At 46.9% G+C, this 20,898-nt stretch overlaps 1 protein-coding gene across 2 annotated transcripts; it reads left to right on the top strand.

Moving 5' to 3' along the window:
• The first annotated feature begins 1,508 nt into the window (after nt 1-1,508).
• On the top strand, nt 1,509-20,348 carry zbtb10 (zinc finger and BTB domain containing 10). 2 transcript variants are annotated; one of them, XM_058046866.2, is made up of 5 exons: nt 1,510-2,385; nt 11,798-12,836; nt 16,467-16,523; nt 17,687-17,862; nt 18,932-20,348. In XM_058046866.2, exons 1-5 carry the CDS (start codon nt 1,771-1,773, stop codon nt 19,229-19,231), a joined length of 2,187 nt encoding a protein of 728 aa, XP_057902849.2. In that variant the 5' UTR covers nt 1,510-1,770; the 3' UTR covers nt 19,232-20,348. The 2 variants fall into 2 exon arrangements, with proteins under 2 accessions (XP_057902850.2, XP_057902849.2); XM_058046867.2 differs by lacking the exon at nt 16,467-16,523 and having other exon boundaries at nt 1,509-2,385.
• Nucleotides 20,349-20,898: the final 550 nt, after the last annotated feature.

Below are 20,898 nucleotides of genomic sequence, written 5' to 3'. Positions count from 1 at the left end.
TTGTCTAGTGACGTCAGTGCGTACGAGTGTAAACAGGCGAGCACGTGGGTGTCAAATTTAGGGCTGTCAACATTTTTGGCTAAAGTCATTTACATTTCTCTGTAAAACACCGAGCTGATGTCTAAAAATTAATAATAAACAACATATACATTTTAAAATTATGTTTTATTGGATAAATCTAAACTGATAAACAGGCTTCAACCTTGTTGTAATGCTAAGTACACGCTTAACTGCACTGTGTGTATACATAGATTATAGCATATTTGCACCCTAGCTCTTAATAATAGCATGTGCCACAGATCCGCCTGCAAGTGTGCAGTGACCTGGACAAACATAATGTTATCTAAGGCCCCGCTGCTGTTCACACACTGCCTGTAAAGCCCTTAATTGGACAGCGCTGTAACTTTACACCCCTGCTATGCAAACTATCACAAACAGTAGAGTGAAAGGGAGAGAGGTTCTCATGAACGACCGCCGCTTGCTGGACCTGCACGTAACTGCAGGGACACGCTGTACTGTACTGTACTGTACTGTACTGTGCAGCAACATAACACTGTCATACTGAAGGGTGCAGTTTTGCATTCAATATTGGAGGGGGGCATGTGTCCTAGTTTGGGGGAAGACTTAGCATTATAAAATACATGCAGTTCAATGTGCATTGTCTTGTTTTTAAGATACAATGGTTACAGTAATACATTTAATTGTACTTTATTTGCAATGTGTGTAAATCTTGTCATGAAAAAGCGGCATAAGTTGAGCAGCTGAAATAAAAGGGATCAAGTGCACATTCTTGAAGATAAAAGACCCCTTTAATGTGATTTTATGACTAAAATTAAGCATATTTTATTTGAGGCACACCTTAAAGAGTAAAAAAAAATGGGACGTATTGACCTAAATATTAGCTGGCGTGGAAAAGTTGAGCTGTCTAGCAAACCAACCGTGATATTAATGCCGACACTCTTTAAAAGTACGTTTTAGAAGCTTTTGGTGAAATATGAACTAGTATAAATAGCACAATACTAAAATAATTCAGTATACGTTGACATTTGATCATGTTTAGTTTGGTTAAAATGAACTATGGTGTGTTTAATGTCCTATTGGTTTGGTTAAGTGTTGGTCCGCCACAAGTATATTTTGGAAGCTTTTGGTGAAATTCTATGCTGTCGAATATAATAACATTAACCAAGCAGACGACATAGTTAAGTCACATAATGTATCATAAAAACTGAGCATTAATGTACTCTTTATACTCACTTTATGCCTATGCTCTAATAGTACAAGTGAAATGCACCAAAGTACTTTTTTGTGAACACAGCCTCATATTTTGGTCAATACAGTAAAGTCATTTAAAAAGCACGTATCATGCAGAAAATGGGTGCAGCCTTATTTTTTGTAATATAGCCCCCATGGTGCACCCCCCCGTCTGTATAACCTGCCTCCTCCTCCTCCCCCCCGAAGGACCCCACCACCACCCCTTCAAACCCCGCCCCCCACCTCCTTTCCCCCGAGTCGAGGTGCATTGTGGGGAGGAAAGTCGTTGCCATTCGACCTCTGCGGGGCCTGCGCGGACGCAGCGAGAACCCAGAAATTCATTATGCCTTTAAAAGCTTTATTTATTTCCGCATAACCGACATACTCTCACCGCGGAGGGAGGAGGACAAGTAGCAACGGCCGGCCATCTCTTTCGGGTGGGAGAGGAGCTTTAAAAAAAAACATCACATTACTGCCGTGGCGGGGAGACTGTTGAGGATTTTATTATAAGAGCAAAAAATGTCCGGTGAGAGAAACCGCAGGTCGCTGGCGTTCCGAGGCGGTGGATTAGCTGGGCTAGCGGGCTCCGGAGGCGTCGGCGGGGGGAACAGCTGGGAGGCCCCGGCCTGTCAGGACCGACGTTTTAACGGCAACCGGCTGGACCCGGACGAGGACGGGGACCTCGGGGCGAAAGGACCAACGCGGAAGCGAGTGGAGGGCGCCGGGTCGGTGAGCGACAGCACGGAGCCCGAGGCGGAGGAGGAAGAGGACGCGGAGGCAGCAGCCGGGAACGCGGGCTCGGGGGAAGCGGCGAACGGCTTCAAAGAGGCAACGGTCGTGGGCAGCGACGGAGCCGAGTCCGGCAGCGGCGAGGCGGCGCCCAGGAAGTGCGGCGTAGAGATGAGACCCCAGACGCTCCTCCAGAAGCACTCGCTCTTCCACGCGTCGTGGCTCCGCGAGTTCCCGTGGCTCAAGTTTTGTCAGGAGACGGGGCTCATGTCGTGCTTCTGGTGCCACGACGCGGCCACCAAGAACGGCGACGAGCTCATCAAAGGCAGCCGCAACTACAAGAGGGCCTTGCTGCTCCGACATCACCTGTCGTCCGAGCACGGCAGGAATGACCCCGGCAAACAGGTAACGTTAGCCCCGCTACTTTGACGCTGTCAAACGTTGACGTACACAAGCCTGTAATCGCTCTGCGAGTGTCCTAAACGACGTGTTATAACATTTGTCGAGTACGAAACGTCACATTTTAGGCATTGTTACAGAAGTGGTGTTTAAAAATTACTTCCCGATCCTCTTTTCGGGCTAATTAGCTAGCATAAGACCGCTAACCTTAGCTAGGTGCTAAGCTAGCTCGTAGCCTCGCCTTGTAGCTGGAGGTTGAAGACTCGCTGGGGGAAAACATCACCTCTTGAAGCTTAAAACGCCACAAATCACAATGACTTTAACATAATGTCTACTTTAAATGTCCTCTGTCCACTTATTAAGACTAGTAAACATGGGCGTGAGTGAATGGTGCATATGTTAATGTAGTGTACATACTATTGGTTGCACAAATGAACCAGCTACGTTTGACAAGCTAAACGAGCAGAAAAAAGACTTCAAAGAGAACAGTAGATGACTAAGCTCCATATTTGAGAGTTATACTACTGCTTACAGGATCATAAATGAACATTGACAGTACAATTGTTTGCATATGCAGTACTGTCTATCTTACCTGTCCACTGTGTAAGCCTGTCAGTTTGACACCTGCGTGCTGCCTGTTATTACAAACAAGCTTAAAAGGTGTAATTCAATTGTATTATTCAGTGGTTTCTCACTGTACAACACCCCCTCCTTTTTTGTGACGTCAGCATCTGCCTTGATTGCTATCTGCGAGAGGTCACACAATAGCGAGGGTTCGACCCTAGGGGAGCCACACCTTTAACCAACCCCCCCCCCCTCCCACGTCTCCTCCCTGGGCTGCCAGCTCGGCCTCTCCAGGCAGTCCCCGGTGACCTCTGGTGCCCCCCCCCTTGGGCAGCTAAATTAGAGGCATTGTGTGAGAATGACCCCCCAAAATCCATACATGGTGTCACTTGGCCACACTGGACAAGAGGACAGGGGAGTAAATCATGTCGCCTTGTAGTCTTCTCTCAAGCCCTTTTTTGCCCACATGCAGGCACTTGAATGGTTGAAATGGATGTCCCTAATAGAATGACACGGCATCACCTGACCCCCGTCATCCACATATTTGCAGATTAAAGGGCCCTACTGTTCAACCTTTGGGGCATATCTTATGATTAAGGCCCCAGCTTGTACGCAGTTCACACAAACACTGACTTATTATTTTGAAATTACACCCCTTTATTTAAGACCTACATGCTTTAATTAGAGGCTTACATGTGGGGGTGGGGTGGGGGTGGGGGGCAAGTTTGACAAAAAGTTGAGTTTTAACCTCAGTCAAAGACCACATAGTGTAATGTGGTCACTCCTCACCAGTTCTATATCGTAACTGCCACATTCAATACAATAAATCAAGACTTTGAAAATTCTGCATAAAGTTCCAAGCTGCGGCATGGTCGCTCAAATAAAGATGTCACAGAAATATTGCGATTGCTCTTCATCCGTTATGGACACATTCAGTTAAAGAAATTGATAGAAATAATCCGGAAAGTTCAAAATCACCGCAAACGTGCTTAAATAACAAACTGTTTTATAACACGTACATTTCATAAAAGGAATTGATAGAAAGACTCCAGGAAGTCAAAACCGTGCGGCATGTTGCTCAAATAACGCGTCATGTAATTAACGTCATCTCGGCTAAAGGCGATAACGCAGAGCTGGTGAGAATTGTATTCCATGTTGAGAAAGGAATGACAGGCCGTTGTGCAGTTAAGATAAATAAAATAGATAAATTGACGCTGAAATACATACATTTTCACCGCATCGTCATATTGCACCATAACTTCAAAGTTGTTATCATTGATGCTGTAGAATGTTCCAGTTTGTACCCCTCAGGTTTTCCTCAAAGGGTTAATCAGATCTTGCGTCTGTGCATGATGCCTTTTTATCTGTGTTTTTTATGGCGGCGCGGCCAACGTTTGCACGCTACTCTCTGACCCCATAAAAACAGGGAGTGCATCGTCGCCCGGTGCCAAAGAGCAATCCTTCCTCACGGTCCTCGTATTCTCACAGCGCGTCCTCCGAGCTGTCAGGGCGGAATTAACATCGGCTATTTGACTCTAATTTGTGAGCGAAGAGGATTGGACTACTACATTTAGTTCCTTCCTTCGCACACGCAATCACTAATCAGAATGACTTAAAGTGATCCACTAACTTGTACACATCTCTAATTGGTAAGGAGAGCAGTAGGAGTGGATTAGGGGGCTTGGCTTTAGCTTTTCCCCCAGCAACAAGGACCCCGCTCGCCGTTGAGGCGGCAAGGTTAACCAGGCCATTTCCCTAACTGTGTGATAGCGCCGCTCCATGTGTGTTTGCTCTATTCTCTTTGTAATATTTGGCACTGCGAGCTGCACGTGGAGGAAAGCACGTTAAAGTGAACAAACCGCCTCGTTCTGTTTGCCCATTCCTGATGGTAATCAGGCCTCCTCGTCGTTGGCTGCAAGCTAACTCGATTAGCCCCAGCACACAGGGCAGCTGTGCTAAATGTGGGTCTTCTCAGAGAAGGGGGAGTAGGTTGTTGGGAATTGTCAAAGCGCGGCCCATTTAGTTTTATGCCCACGGCTGACTAAAACAAGTTGCTGAGATGGGTGAAAGATATGACGGTTTAGTAGTATTTCCCACAAAATGTTCCTCGGGAAGAGTGGCACCTCTGCCGTCCAACAAAAGAAATAATGGACTAAATAGTAGGAAACCATGCACACCCAAATAATCCAGTGCAGCATGCAGCTGTATCAACCATTCACTGTACGAGCAAACTTTGGAAGTCACATTTTAATGTTTATTTTTTAGCTGTTTTTCATGCAAAAACAGAGCTGTAATTAGTAGAAAATGTAATATTTGGATAGGAATTGTGTGGATTATAGGGGTGTCTCAAGATCTTGCGAGATTAAAAATTCTCATGGGCACTAGGCCAGGGCCGATAACATATGAATGAATTAATCGCAGTAAATGTTAGCTCTATCATTTTACACACATTACCATGTGTGTGCGCGTCTGTTTTCCTCATCTCTCGCCTCCACAGCACCTTGGCATGTTTGTTTCGCAGAACAAAGGCATGAACGGAGTGAGCCCTTTTATCAGTCATGCAGTGTCTATGTCTCAGTGGGCAGAGGCGGGGCTGATAGCATACACATGGTGTACACCTGTGACACCTCCAATAGGAAACAATGCAAACCCAAATAATCCAGTAGGGATCCAGCTGTAGCAATTGTAGCAATTCCTGCCCAGACGCCATATTGTCCAAGCAATCTCTCTCCAATGATACACACACGTGTGTAACAGTCCCCTAAAGGTGTGGACCGAATTTCGCCGAGACTGCTAAATACAGTAAAGTTACAGTGGGTGTTTTGTAGAGATCTGTGAAAGAGATCTTAAGGCAGTCCCGTCATGTGGTGTATTTGTTAGAAAAATTGTAGCACCATCACCGCAGTAAGGGTGCATGTTTTGACACATTTCCACCCTCGTGGTGCATCGGTGCAGGAGCGGAAGCGTTAGCTTACACCAGGGGCCTCAGACTCGTTTTCACTGTGAGCCACATTGTAGTTATGGCTCCCCTCAAAGGGGGCACCTGAAATTGTGATGATTATATTATGACGCCTTTGATTATCATTTTCACCTCGTGTTTGACCAAATTTGAGCACTCTATCGTAAAATTGATTTTTAACTGACAACACCAAAAATAAGAACTCTTGCATCAATCTGTCAATACTGACAGATTTTTTTAAACTTTATATCATACAAATATAGTTTACAATGCTTACTCAAAAACAAGAAAATTAAAAAATATGTTTTAAAATACATACAATTATTAAACATAATACATATCTCTACTTAAAAAAGTAAAATAACATTCATGATGATCATAAAAAAAATGTAAGAATAAAATGTTTAAAAAGTGCCTTTAACATGTGTTATTTCCAGGCTGCATGGCGGGTGAGTGGTTAGCATGCAGGTCTCACAGCGAGGAGACTGGAGTTCCTTTCCACCCTCGGCCATCTCTGTGTGGAGTTAGCATGTTCTTCCCGTGCATGCGTGGGTTTTCTCCGGGTACTCCGGTTTCCTCCCACATTCCAAAAACATGCTAGGTTAATTGGCGACTTCAAATTGTCCATAGGTATGAATGTGAGTGTGAATGGTTGTTTGTCTATATGTGCCCTGTGATTGGCTGGCCACCAGTCCAGGGTGGGGGTCCGCCTCTCGCCCGATGACAACTGGGATAGGCTCCAGCAACCCCGCAACAGAAAATGAATGAATTTTCAGGCTTTCTGGGCCGCCTAAAATGATATGTCCACCCCTCTCGTGGCCTTGAGTTTGACACCTGTGGCTGACACAAACAAACACATCCAGTCCTAATTTTGACTTGCACGCCATGTTGGATCCTAATGTAGGACACCACGATGGTCAAGTCCGCCTAAAGGTGTTTGTAAATCGACATTGGTTGTCTCTGCAGAAACCAGATCCTGCAGCTGTAGTTTCAGTCCACCGTGAAAGAAAAAAAAATCCCCCCCGAATTTAGTTTCAGTTTCAGTTTTCTGCCACCCTTTTGTCAGGCAGCACTTGACCTAATGAGGAATCCGGTAGGTGGACCCTTATGTGCGTATGGCATGATATTTTGAGCCACCTGGGGGTCAAAATGCCAGTCCTGTGATCCCCAAGGGGCAAAATTTGAGAGAGGTGGGTGGGAGGCTCACTTCACCCATTTTTATTGCACTTAACAAAGAAGAAGGCCTCCCCCAATTTTAGCGGGGCGACCCACCCATGGCTGTTTGCGAGATACCGTAGCTGGGATGTTTATTGGGGGGCCACAGGTCATTGAAACGGGGTGGGCCGGAGCCAGAGGGAGAATTCTTGTTGAATTAGCCACTACACACACACACACACACACACACACACACACACACACCACCCTCCTCCTCCTCCTCGTCTTCTTCTCTGGCACGACATTGTTAAGAAGCTGAGAGACAGTGTGTGCAGCCCTCCCACACCTTGGGCCAAACGCACACAGCAGTATTGTTCTGCTATCTGGGGACATACTGCTAGGGTGGGGCGCCACGGTTTTAGGGGTAGACACTGTAGACGTGTGGGGTTGGGGAGGCACCGCCGTCGCTGCCCTCAGGGCCCGGGACCAGTCATGAGACTGGATTGGGATTTGGGTGGGGTACGGGTGGGAGTGGCCTCCTGTGGGGGCAACAGTGCCGTGTAACACAAACTGTTTAGGGGCGTGTCGTGTTCTCCACAGATCTGCCGGCCCCCCGAGGGTGGGGTGGGTGCTCTGTGGTTTGTTTAGGTTTGAGGTTTATTTGTGTTGCGGCCTATCTTGATGCCTTGGTCAGTGCCTCAGCGGTCTCACACTTTATGGCCATCCTGGTTGGTTCGAGTCCACCTGCCTTCCAGCTCACACTGGCTCTCCGGCGTGGATCAAAAACCTTATCTTGTCAGTTATTTGGCCTTGCCCTCTCTGGCTTACATTTAAAAGTAACCAGGCCAAGACTGAAGATTCGGGGTTGGGGATCTTGACTCACATGTGCCGCATCTGGAGAAAGGATGCTCAGGGCACTATGAAGCCATTGGTGCTTACTACCGAGCACGTCACAAAGACGTTCAAATCGAAACTGGGCAGGTCTAACTAATAATCTAACTCACGGGTCTAACTAATAATCTAACTCACAGGTCTAACTAATAATCCCATGCGACTGGATGTCACTTTGGCAAGTGAGAGATGTGCTGCATCAGTAGCAGCCTCCCGGGAAACGCTTTCTGGTATTTTATGTTTTCTCTTATACCAAAACAGCGTTCTGGGCACCCTGAAATTGCCTCCAGAGTGGGGAAATCTGAAAACGCGTTTCAATGCCGTTACAAAACAATGGCGTCACCTCCCCGTCACGTGACGACAAGCCGACATAACTGCATATTTTCATGAGTCACCCCAGTCGACATTCTCCTGATATTTTCTTGTCTTATTCTCCAAATGACCGTCAGAAGTAATTCCACTTTGTCGCCTCAACAAGCCTTGGAAAGCGGAAGACGACACTTCTGTGTGTCTGTTTACAGCGCCACACCCAGTGAGCCATTCCTGCCTGAACGCAGCTATTTACTAACCCGGCACAGTGGAGATGCTAATTTTTTTCAACCCGGCAAAGAAAAAAATTCGCCATTGTCCTGGCCCGTCCAAAGTGCCTTTGATGTGCATCCTTCCCCATCCACGTCCCGACTCGCCCTCGCCCAACCCGGGGCTCCAAAGTGCAGAGGATCGGCGGCGTGATGTACAAGAGCGATTGGAGGAGGTCTTTTTCACAAAAGGTCCACAGTGAGTGAGTGGACAATGAGCCTCGGGGAGAACGCCGACCATTGTGAACAGGCTAAAAATGGGGTGACCCGTCTCCTTCTCCTCCTCGCCTATTGCACTCGCTCGCGTTCCTCCATCCTACCACCCACACCCCCCACCCCCACCCACCCATCAGCGCTCTGCTCCACATTTTCTCCAGGCTCAAGGTCTCACTCGTTCTATGTCTTTGTGCCGCTGCTATCAGGCTTTTTTTTTTCTTCCTGCGCCGAGCATCTCCCATCTTTTCATTGTAACTTTCACCCCATTATGACCCTTCTTTTCACGTTGCCATTATGTGTGCTCTGTCATGAAGCCTGCAAAGCATGTTCCCTTTCGCCCTCGCTCTCTTTCTCTCTCTCTCTCTCTCTCTCTCTCTCTCTCTCCCCCAATCCCTCCAGCTGTGGACGAGGATGATAAGCCCCCCTATACTGTCCTGTGTGTCCAAGCCAGGCTGCCCTGGACAAGAGCTGCAGTGTGGATAGGTGGTGGGTGGTGGGGGCTGGGTGGGGACCTCAGAGAAATGGATTTAATCTGAATTACTCGCTGAAACCCCAGCTGTGTATGTGTGTGTGGGCAGCTTGGTTTCTCCCAGTGTGTGTGTGTGTGTGTGTGTGAGATAGTGGGTGGGGACAAAAATGCAAGTCTGTAGCAATGTGAATTATTCTGGATTAGGACATCTGCTGTGTAATTTTTCAGATGCAAGTGCATGTGTGCTCAAAAACTCACTACATTTCTGGCTTCATATTAACCTAAGCATTAGTGTGTGTCTCTGTGTGTACGCACACTCCCCCGTCTTTACTCTGTGCTCGGTACCAGGCTGGCTCTTTGCCTTGTGAGGAGGAGGAGGAGAGGGGGAGGGGGAAGAGGAGTAGTAGAAGTGTTACTGCCAGCTCCCCTCCCGTCATCTTGGCCCGGACACTCGGACAACCCTCCACCAGATCTAATTGGTGGAGTCCTCTTTGTGCCAGTGAACAATACAGTGCAAAGAAAAAACATGAGATTTCCTGTTTTTAGCTAATGTATCTTCAATACTATCAAGATCTGGTATTAGCAAGAGTACCACGATCAACACTGACCGATTTTCCTCCTGAGCTACTTTGATTATCACCTCCAAATGTAACAGCTGATCAAAACCATGAGAGACTCGTAATTGGCTCTGAATGTGAGCAATGTCAGCGCGCCCCCCCCCCCCCCGTGTCTGGAGCCCATGGTACATCGACTATATGCAGGAAGTTTCATTATCATCAGTTAAATGGCCAATGAGTTATGGCTAGTTAGCCACAATGCTAGCCAGTCCCCTAAAGGAATGTGCCAAATTTTGCAATGATTCAGCAAAACACTTGTGGGTTTAATTTTATATAGACTAAATTGATCTGAGTGAGAAATTTAAAGTTGTTGTGATTCATGCCGGGCAAACTTTGGGGTTTAATAACAAGTCCAGCTTGTGGTGTTTTTTTCAGCACAGGGAAGACGGTAGGGGTGCATGTTTGGGTACGTTTTCACCCCTTTCCTCATTTTTTTCACCTGACTGTATGTCGTCTTTTGGACTTTGCCATCAAACTATAGAAATGTTTGAACATTCATTGCAAATGCTAGTAGGACTCTTTTAACCAGAGTCGCTTCTGTTCGTACACAAACAATAGCGTCTTTTACGCAGCCATTCCACATAAACGTCACCGTAAAAAGCCACCATCATGACGTCGCGCTTGTTTGCACAGAAGTCAAACTGCGCCAATTTAGAGCTGTTGATTTATGCAGTGAATCTGCCAGTCTGCTATTTTTAAGCTAGCTTTCTCAACTTCTCTGCCTGTAAGAAATCATTGACCAAAAATACCCCCCCAAAAATGGTCAATGCGTAATCCAGCTGTTGGTAAAACGTCAACAGAAAAAAGCAAGCATTCCAGGGCTTGGTGGTGGTTAGAATTTGTCCCAAATTGAAATATCTTGTGTGGGTTGATGCAGCTGAAACCATGTTTGACAGAAAAGACAATTAAATCCATGTGTTGTTGGACTAATCCTTGTGTGAATGTCTCCCACACAAATATAGGCATTTTCTGGGGGTGGGGGGCATTTCTGTGGTGAGGGAAAAAAAATCAAATATCTCTACTGTGGTTGTTGTTTGGTTGCCCAGTTTAAATCAGTTAAGGTTTCTTCCACCCTTCAGCAAATTTGGTTTGGCACTTGTTAATTCATTGCTTTTCTACTTTTTGACATTGGATTTGCAGTACATTGCAGTACATTCCCTCGTCACCTGGGGCCCGATGAATTCCACAGAGGGCATTGTCGAGTAAGAACAGAATTGACTTTTAAACGCGGAATCCAAAGATGAAATCTTTTTTTTCAACTGAAGCCATCTCTCCCAAAGATGTTGTTATACATCTTTAACGGTTTTTGTGTGAAAAGCACAAAGGGATGGTGATGCAACTCTACAATGGAGCATATTTGATGCAGTTTTTTCAGTGAATCAATTTTTGCTTTTAATGAGCGGACATTTTAGTCACAAACCCCAAAAGAACACACTTTATGCTGGTAAAATAAGTGTAAATGGTAAAAAAAAAAATTACAACAGAAAAAAGTGAATCTAGAAAAAATGGACTTGATGGGGCCCCAGTCATCTTGCCTTTGTCAAAGTCACAACAACATGTATCGTGCATCAAAGCAATAGTGGAAGTAATACATTCAGCAGCAACACAACCAATCTTTAACAGCACCGTGAAGTCGAGGGAGCTGCTCTTCCAAAGAATTCCTAATGAACTTTGTCCATGCTCGGAGCTGTAACCCGGTAATGAATTCCAGGCCGCGCAGCCCATCCCTCCATTGTACCTCATTTGTATCCCCGCTCCCCTTTTGGAAGCCTGTTGAACCTGTTTCACCCATCTGGTGGGCGTGTCAGGAACCCTCGGGGTGTTTGCCGATTCGCAAAGAGTGTTTTGTAAAGATGAGGCTCCAGGAAGGAATATTAGTATAAACACACAATAGCGCTTTATTGTGCACATGGCCGGTGGTGTGCTCACAATGTCCAACAGCAAATGTGTTCTCTGTGTCTTAAAAAAGGAGACAGGGAGGCCCACCGACAACGCCAGCCCGTCCACCAACTCCTCCGACGAGGACTTCCGCAACAAGCCCCATGAGAACTCGTACTGCTACCAGTTGCTCCAGGAGCTGGACAAGCAACGCAAGAGCGGCATCCTCTGCGACGTCAACATCGTGGTGTCGGGCCAGGTGTTCAGAGCGCACAAAAACATCCTGGTGGCAGGCAGCCGCTACTTCAAAACCCTCTACTGTCTGACCCAGAGCGAGGCCCAGGACCAGGCCACCATCACGCACCTGGACGTGGCCGCCGTCCAAGGCTTCTCTGTGATCCTGGACTTCCTTTATTCGGGGAACCTGCTGCTCACAAGCCAGAACGCTATCGAGGTCATGTCGGTGGCGAGTTACCTCCAGATGACCGAGGTGGTGCAGTCGTGCCGGGCGTTCATCAAAGACGCCCTCAACATCAGCATCAAGCAGGAGGCCCCCGACTCTGTGGTGGTGGACTACAACAAGAGGCAGACGGTGGCCAAAGATGGGCAACGGGGCCCCGAACGGAAGCCGAGCAACTTTTGGGCCACAAGCATCCTGTCCAAGCTGTCAATCAAAGCCAGCAACAACCAAGGAAAAGAGGCCGCCACGGAGGACGATGAAGAAGGCAGCGGCGGCAGGGTAAAAGAGGAGTCCAGCGACATCGAGGTGACGACGGTCGGGGGCGAGGGCTGTGCCCTGGTGCCCCCCAGGGCCCCGGGAAGCTGGAGCCAGCACAACGACAACTCCTCCGATTCAGCAGAGACCAACGATCCGCGCTCGGCGGGCGCCCAGACGCAGGTGTTCGTCTGGAACGAGCCAGCCACGGGCGGCGGCGCAGGGGCGGCCATAAAGCGCGAGGCGCCGGACCCTGCCGCTGCCGGAAGCGGCCGGCGGAAAAAGCAGACCACCACGCGGCGGTTCGTCTACAACTTCCCGCCAGAGCCCGAGGAGGGCTTCGACGAGGGGATGTTCATCCAGCCGTCGGCTTCCTACCCCAGAGAGGACTTCTCTTCACTCTCAGAAAACGCCGGTATGATGCACATCTGCACCCTTTTACATCTTTACTGCCATGATTTATTACTTCTTTTACAGCCCTCCTAGTTTCAGTGTCCAACCAAAGATGCATCACAGTCAACAACACAACGTTAAGGTGTGGGTCATTTAGTGCTAACGAGGCACGGCCAAGTATGAGATTCTGGTATGATTCCTTGGGCAAAAATAGCATGATATCACATCTAAAATGTGTTATTTTGAAATAACTTTATTGAAAAAGGAAAACACAAAGAGCCACCATATAACATGATGAAAGTGCAACAAAAATAACTGAATTCTCAAGACACAACACAAATATATTCTCCACGTGAGTAATATGTCGACCCTCAACGGCGCAGCTCAATGCTATGGAGGCAGCTAACAATGCCTGCGCTATCTATGGCTGATGTATGGCAACACCTTTCAGCACATCAAAGCTTAGGTAGGACTGCGAGTAGCAACACAGGCAGTGACCAAGTATTTCCACGCTTTCATACCTTGAACGCGGTAACTGTTACATGCGTAATACTAACGTTACAGTCACAGTATAACAGCAAATTATGTTAGGTTAATATACGCTGATGTAGCTGATCTTCAGGGATGAGTTTAAAAATGCGTTTAAAAAAAAACTACAATGCCTGGGTCTGATATATTGTGGCTTTTATGTCATCTTCTGTAGACGTTTTCAGAGCGACAAATGGCTAGATGGAGATGAGATAGATGGAGAAGTCCACCTCGGAAGAAAGGCCACTGAGAGGAAAGTGTGCGTGTGGCTTTAAGGCCTTTTCATCCCAGTGCTGCAGTTGCACCTCCCAGCAGGGATGTGTGTGCTTATTGAGTGCTCAACCTGCCCGGCGTCCGCTGATGATCTCCACTAATCACTCCAGAGCCGGGGGGGGGGGGGCTTACCCGCGTTAACGCCCGCTTGGATCGCTTTGTCCCCGCCGCACGCTGACCGCTGCGTACACCGGGCTCCGGCGTGCGTTCAGCCTGCTTTCGGTTCTATGTTTGCGTTAGAAAATCAAAAGTAAAGACCTGATCACTGGATACAAAATCCTCTTTGTGGTGTTTTATATATTTTTACATCGCTCTTTCTGGATTCCCTTGAATAACCTTTTAATCTAGCGCCGCTCCATCCCTTCTCGTATGGCGTAATCTCTCCTTCGGCCTTTAAAGCGTGGTTCTGTACAATGATATTATGGAGTGGATGGGTATGTGGGGGGGCTGTTGTTGGATGTGCCTCAGAGAGAGAGAGAGAGAGAGAGAGAGAGAAGCCCTCCCTAATGCAGGATAATGAAGAAAGCAGGGGAAGCATTTCTCTCCCTCAGGCCTCCCCTAAATGCGCTCCAATGCTCTTAGTGCCAGCAGCTCCTCCTCCAGCTCCTCTAATGCGCTCCACAAGTGATGCTGGGTGGTGCTAATGGCCCCTCCATGGCCACGGTGAGACCGCTGCAGTTTTCATGCATCTTTCTTCGCAGCTTTGCCTGAAATATATAAAGACTTTCGTTTGTACTCTCTGTAAATGAAAGTATTATAGGAGTTTTCAACAATTTGACAGACGTGTTCCACAAGAGGTCTCACAATAGTGTATAATGTACAGCAGTGGGCCTTGATGCCTCAAAGTGCTTTTCAAGCCCTGTTGGGAACATGCTTTTCTCGATCCTCAGGGTGTTGCAAGACACTCACGAGACGATACACAAGATTGGCTCTATGGCGACCAGCCGAGATTTTAACACAATGAAAACATCTAAAAACTTTTGTTGTATGGAACCAACGTGCCAAAGTCCTGACAGAAATGCACAGAGTGAACCCTCTTTCTGCCTGTTTGGAGGCGGAGGCGAGGAAAATAGACACGCATGCACATGGCACATGATTTCATTTTCATTTATAGTGTGATTAATTAATTAATTTGTTTTTCTTAACGAGAACTCCTGTCGTGTTTTAATCTCGTGAGATCTTGTGACACGAGACTTAAGTATTATGCTTACCGAAGGTCTTCCTGTCTTACTTTGGGGAAAATTGAATGAATTGACATGTGACAGCGCCCTCTGCTGCATCTAAAGCGGCATCACTCTACAGTCGCATTTAAACATTACTATGTTTGCCTATTTGCTAAAAAAAAAAAACAAAAAAAAACATAGAAATGTTTTGAGATGTCTAGGGAAGCATGCAGTAATGAAGCCCCCCCCCCCCCCTTCATGTCAAGAAAAGCCGCAACCTCAGAAGCGCCTCTTCTCTCAAAAGGAACATGTGAGGGTGACGATTTCCCCAGCTTTGCTGCTCATAAACACTAGGAACACTGAAGAAGGTCTTTAAATGCATCATGGGGGAGCTTTTAAATATAAGGATTGTAAGATGACCCAATTCTTATCATTTTGTCCTTTCTCCTTTGTTTGAGTCGGACAGTGTCTCTGTGCAGTCTGGCACAGCGATACCTGATTAGCTTCGCGCCACGCACAGTGGTGGTTTTTGTTGTGACTCGTTCTGGATATGTGCGTCACATGGCGTCCACAATGCCGCCTCAAAAAAAAAAAAAAAGGCAGGGAGGCCCACCAGGCGATTTTGTATCCCTACTAGTATGCATTTGACTCCACTGGAGTTGATCATATTGTCTCTCGTGTGTTTTTAATATGTTGTACCCACGTTGATAGTGTCATTTCACTCTTAATGCCGGCCTTGTAAGGAAGGTTTTTTGACATCTTATCAGGCCCGATAACACCTGTGTTGTTTGGGTTGCTTGTTTACATAACAACGGCATGTTGGAGCCCCAAAACATAAACAAGCGTACACATGCACATCACGACCAAAGCAAAAGCTATGTGATAACATTTATAATAGCTTCTCATACTTCATCATGAACGTGTATTCAACTCGGTCGCATGTCCAAAACCCAAACTGACAAATACCTTGACAAACGGGTACAGTGGACAGGCGCCATTCATGGGGGTGAGGTGGAGAGCTGCAAATAATTGACTTGTGGCCAAGTGTGAGAAGTCCCCTAAAATGTGCTCTTTTGGCTTTTTGTAACCCCCATGGGGGCCGAGTAGTCAGCCTCAATGGCGTAATCTCCCCCAGCTGGTGTTGAAGGTAGGCAGTTGAAAATGAAGGCTGGGTTCTAGTCTCCCTCCAACTCTTAACCCCCACCCTCGGCCACTAAACATGCCTGCGGGATTGTCAAAAAGGGGTGGGTTGGGCACCTCCGGGGGCCACTCAAATATTGACCAAGGGTGCGCGTTGTTGGTGTCCTTAATGGGATCTAAGGGCTCACGGTGGAGGAAGTGGACACACACATACACACACATACAGGTGCTCACACACAAAAGCTGAGCACCACTCCCACCGCAGCCCCCGCCCTTTTTGATGCTGCTTTACATACAATGGCGGCCTGTGCATGAGAGTGTGTGAGTGTGTGAGTGTGAGTGTGTGTGTGTTTGTGTAAGTCAAGCTGGCATTGTTCATGTGTGGACTGGTTGCTTGTGTACACAGGGTGTCGTGACTGCCTAGCCACCACCCCCCGCCCCCCACATCCCTACCCGACATCAAACAAACCTGAGAACCACCTCTCACCTTCTCTTTCTCCCTCTCCCTTCTTTCCTGTCGCCACCTCAACCCACCCCTCCTTTCCCAGAGCTGGCCAATCAGATCCAGTATAGCATCATCCAGCAAGGGGAATCCTGGGAGAATGGTAAGATGTCGTTGCTCCGAGAACACAACTTCCTCGTGTTTCAGTGTTTGGTGGCCAAACTGGAGCTGCGGAATTAAAAATAGGCTTTAATAAATGTGGCCAGGACTTGCCACACATGAGAAATATGCTTTAAATAGGAGGCGGGGCTTGGGCTTGCCTCATCCACATAAGGCACTACTAACCTCTACAATGTGGACTTTGTTTCTCTGCCCCGCCCGTTTCAGTTGACCCTAGGCACTGTCACTTTAAGTGTAGCGTCTTAAAGGAAAAGTGCACTCTTTGGGGGGAACTTTGCCCATCATCCACAATCTATATGTGACACATAAACACACACATCATAAACACACACGCGTTCTAAAGATATTAAAACAGCAGTAAAGAGGCAGCTCATTAATGCACGTAATGGGTGCAACTATTAATATTCAAACACCTCCCAAAACCTTCTTAGTTGCCTTTTTTATTTGTTTGTATGTCTTTAGAATGCAGACTTAAGAGAGACGTGTGTTCAGGTCTCACGTTAGGATTGTGGATGAATTCCAACCAAAAGTGCAGTTTTGCTTTAAAGGAAATTACACATGACTAATAATATACACACATCTTGTGTACACAGTATTGAGAAACCTGTTCATGTCTCACTGTGCTTCGACAACACACACACACGCACAGGTAAACTCATAAACACTCCCCTCCCTCACTACCCCTCAGGCCTGCCATGACAACGACAATGCTCAAACAAAAGCCTGTGACTCTTCACTCCCATTTTGGAGCCCTTTCAAAATCAATGGCCGGCCAATTTACCCTCAAAACCATCTGTCCACGGGAGCTCGTTAGCATTGGGTTGTGGGGGCGGGGGGCTGCGGAGCGGCTGTGGATCGGTGTTTTGTTTTGATTGGATAGCGCTGGTCAGTTGACACAAAGCAGAGCAGCTCCTCAACTCCGCCTTGAGTCAGCATCCCCCCGTTGCTGTGGCGACACCCTCGGCTTTGCCAAGTAGATGAAGGCGAAGGTTGCCTAGCGACACGTTTGCACAGCCTGCCATATTTCCCTTTTAACGAGCTGTTATTAATGCACGCCGATGACGTGAAAGATCCAGACTCTTCCACCTCGTCCTTGCTGACCGTGGCTTGTTTTTCTCCCCCCCCCACCCCCACCCACTCATGCAGGCGAGTCGCCGCTCCTCGCCATCAACAAGCTCAAGTGCCCCCACTGTAACTACATCGCCAAGCACCGGCGCACACTCAAGAGGCACCTGGTCATACACTCGGGCGTGCGCTCCTTCAGCTGCGACATCTGCGGAAAGCTGTTCACCCGCCGCGAGCACGTCAAGAGACATTCCCTGGTGAGAGCAAACACACCCGCACCCGCTGTTAAGTTATTAATAGATCATAGATCCAAATGCACACACACATTACCAAAAAGTAGCAAGAATCAGTGAAAATTGTCTTTTGGGAAAAGAAAAGAGGTTTAAAACATTCCAGAAGCAGGTTTGTGTATGTTCATTTATGCAGGAAACCTGAGTTTTTTTTTTTAAGGTGGGGCTTCTTTCACTTGTATGACATCACTGTACCCTTGTCCCGGTTTATAACGCTTAATTAAGGTTGCGATAAAATAAATAATTGAAAAGGGTGGAACTATTCCCACAGTGTAACACCTCATTGTGCACCAAACGCATTTAAAACTTGGACCAAAGTCCGACAAAACGTTGGTCCTCATGAAAGGTAAAGTGTGTGTTCCACACACAGCGTCGCTAAAAGGGAATCAAGGTAGTGGATTCTGGATGCAAATGAGCTGATGGCTGCTTTGACACGCAGTGTGGACTTCAGGGTATTTTCTGGTTATTTTTGGCCAGTGTTCTTAAAATAATGAAAGAGACCCTGATTTAAAATCAGAAATACGACCTAGCGTCCGTGATACGTGCTAATTTGTTTTGTATTGATCAATTATTTTGTAGTTGATTCCTTTTGATACGGGGCACTGGCATTATTACACCACATATTATCATTGATGCACTTGTGGCGTCGTCCAATAACGCGTCCATTTTGGATCCTGACGTCGTCTCCACGTTATCTCAGTTGGTGTCGTACCGCCCTGATGCAAAGTTCACACCCATTTTGATGCTCGAGTTCATGTTATGGACTTCACAAAGTAGCCACTGACCGCCATCTTGGAGGAGGGCGCATTGATTGGTGGCTGACGTTGCGTTTGGCAGATGTTTTGTGGGTATGCCAGAGGCTGTGAAAATCACAAGTTCTCGCCACTGTGATGTCAGCTGTCCGAGTATGCTAAAGGAGGAGGAGGATTCCCCCTGGAGTTGGTGGCAAGCTAACAAAAAAAAACGAAACGCGACTCACCGTGTACATTCCCATCCCATCATCCCATCCCGACCACCCCACCTCTCCACCCTCCAGGTGCACAAGAAGGACAAAAAGTACAAGTGCATGGTGTGCAAGAAGATCTTCATGCTGGCCGCCAGCGTGGGCATCCGCCACGGCTCGCGGCGCTACGGCGTGTGCGTGGACTGCGCCGATTCGCACCAGGCCACCCAGGAGGGCCTGGAGGCCATGGAGGCCATGGAGTTCCCCCGCGACGACGACTTCGAGGGCGAGGAGGTTGAGGACCTGGAGGGGGAGGAGCCTGCTGACAACGACCAATCAAATTGGGCGCAGGGCAACGCTGGTGCTGCCCTGGAGGAGGACAAAGAGTTTTAAATGAATGGGTGTTTATTGTATGTGTGCTACACAAGACGACAAGCTGGTAAACAATCAACTCCAAAGTGCTATCAAACCTTGAGGGTTGCTCCATTCTGCGAGTTTGACAACAATTTAAAAAAAAAAAAAAAGCTTTGGTAGTGTGGGAACCCCGCCATGTACAGATTTTATTATTATTATTATTATTATTGATGCCCACAAGAGAAAGATTCTAAGATAAATCAGGTTTTTTTTTGTTCTTTGGTGATGTATTTTTATTATTTCCTGTTAAGTGGGCGGGGTGTCATAGAGGTGGGGTTAGGCCAATCATTGAGGAAAAAAAGTTAATTATTTAATTTAAGAAGAGAGAGAGAGAGAGAGAGAGTTATTATGGTCTTATCAGATAATCTAATTTTTATTTCCGGTTCTTCTTTTTTTTTGCTGTGTAGACGGTGTTTAGTAGGTGCGCTAAATATCTTGTATTATTCTGTTCTATTGTTTTCTTTTGTATTTGTGATTTTTTTTCTCTTTTCCCTGCACAAATCTTGGAACCAAAAAATCTGTTTAGTGACTCTAATGTATCTCAGCCATATTTATGATATTAATTTAAAAAAAGCTTCGGGGCTGTGACGTCGTGCCAAACAGACCGCACACCAAGATTTAGCAGGAGAGCGAAAGAAAAGAATTCAAAACTACTGAATACGCTTAGAAGAAAAGACACCTTTTAAAGTCAAAAAATATATATATATGAAAAAATATATATAAAGTGCAAGGGGAACTATTCTAGCTAGCTTTATACAAATCACCGCGTCACAGTAACACTTTATTGTCGATGAAACAAAAAGCATTTGACCTTCACTTAAAGCTTGAATTGTTGTTTTTGTTTTGTTTTTTTGCCAAATGGTTTGGTGCTGTAATGAATGCTTTAGTGGCAGAAATACTGGACCTACAAGAGTCAGGTTGATGGGGAGGTGGGCGTCCAAACGTGAATTTGAAGAATGGGGAGGAGATTGGCACTTACAACATGCAAAAAAACCCCAAAACAATCCAGTGTAGGCAAGTGATGCTCAGCACGGCAACCCTCAGAATACAATATGGTCGGGGGAAGGGGGGTCCCTGAACCCCTGAACTCCCTCCCCCCCAAAAAAAATTAATTTCTGGAGGTCATTTGTCGACTTTCTCATCATAAAGTAAAACTCAATCATTTTGGTTTTAAACACACCTCATGTTAGTGTAGCGTGGTTGGAGAAAGATGTTTCACCTTTCATCCAAAAGGCTTCCACGTCTACGTTTTTTATGTGTGGAGTCTCCCTTTTTATGTCCCTGGTGGGTTCCCCCTCATTCACAAAACGCGAATGGGGGGGGCGCTATACAAAACTTTGTGGGTTTTTTGTTCTGTTTGTTTGTTTTATGTGTGTTTTAATTTTGTTACCACAACATGCTGTGGGCCGGGCCGCACTTTGGACACCCCTGTAGATGATAGCAACAACGCGCCTAACGTGACCACCCCACTCCCACTGACGACATAAATAGAGAGACTCCACACTGAAAGTAAGCGGCCCTAAATCCTCCTCAGTCAAGCTGCAATACGGGCGGCATATCATTTTATTTCCAGAATGTGCCGCGGGGCAAATAAAAACGGAGCCCCCCCCCGGGGGACGGCAATGAGCTCCCGGGGCCGGACTTTG

Source organism: Doryrhamphus excisus, linkage group LG7 (genome assembly GCF_037039965.1).
Source record: "Doryrhamphus excisus strain RoL-2023G ecotype Guam linkage group LG7, RoL_Dexc_Guam_v1.1, whole genome shotgun sequence".
NCBI classification, from domain to species: domain Eukaryota; kingdom Metazoa; phylum Chordata; class Actinopteri; order Syngnathiformes; family Syngnathidae; genus Doryrhamphus; species Doryrhamphus excisus.
This window is presented reverse-complemented; position numbering and strand designations above follow the sequence as displayed.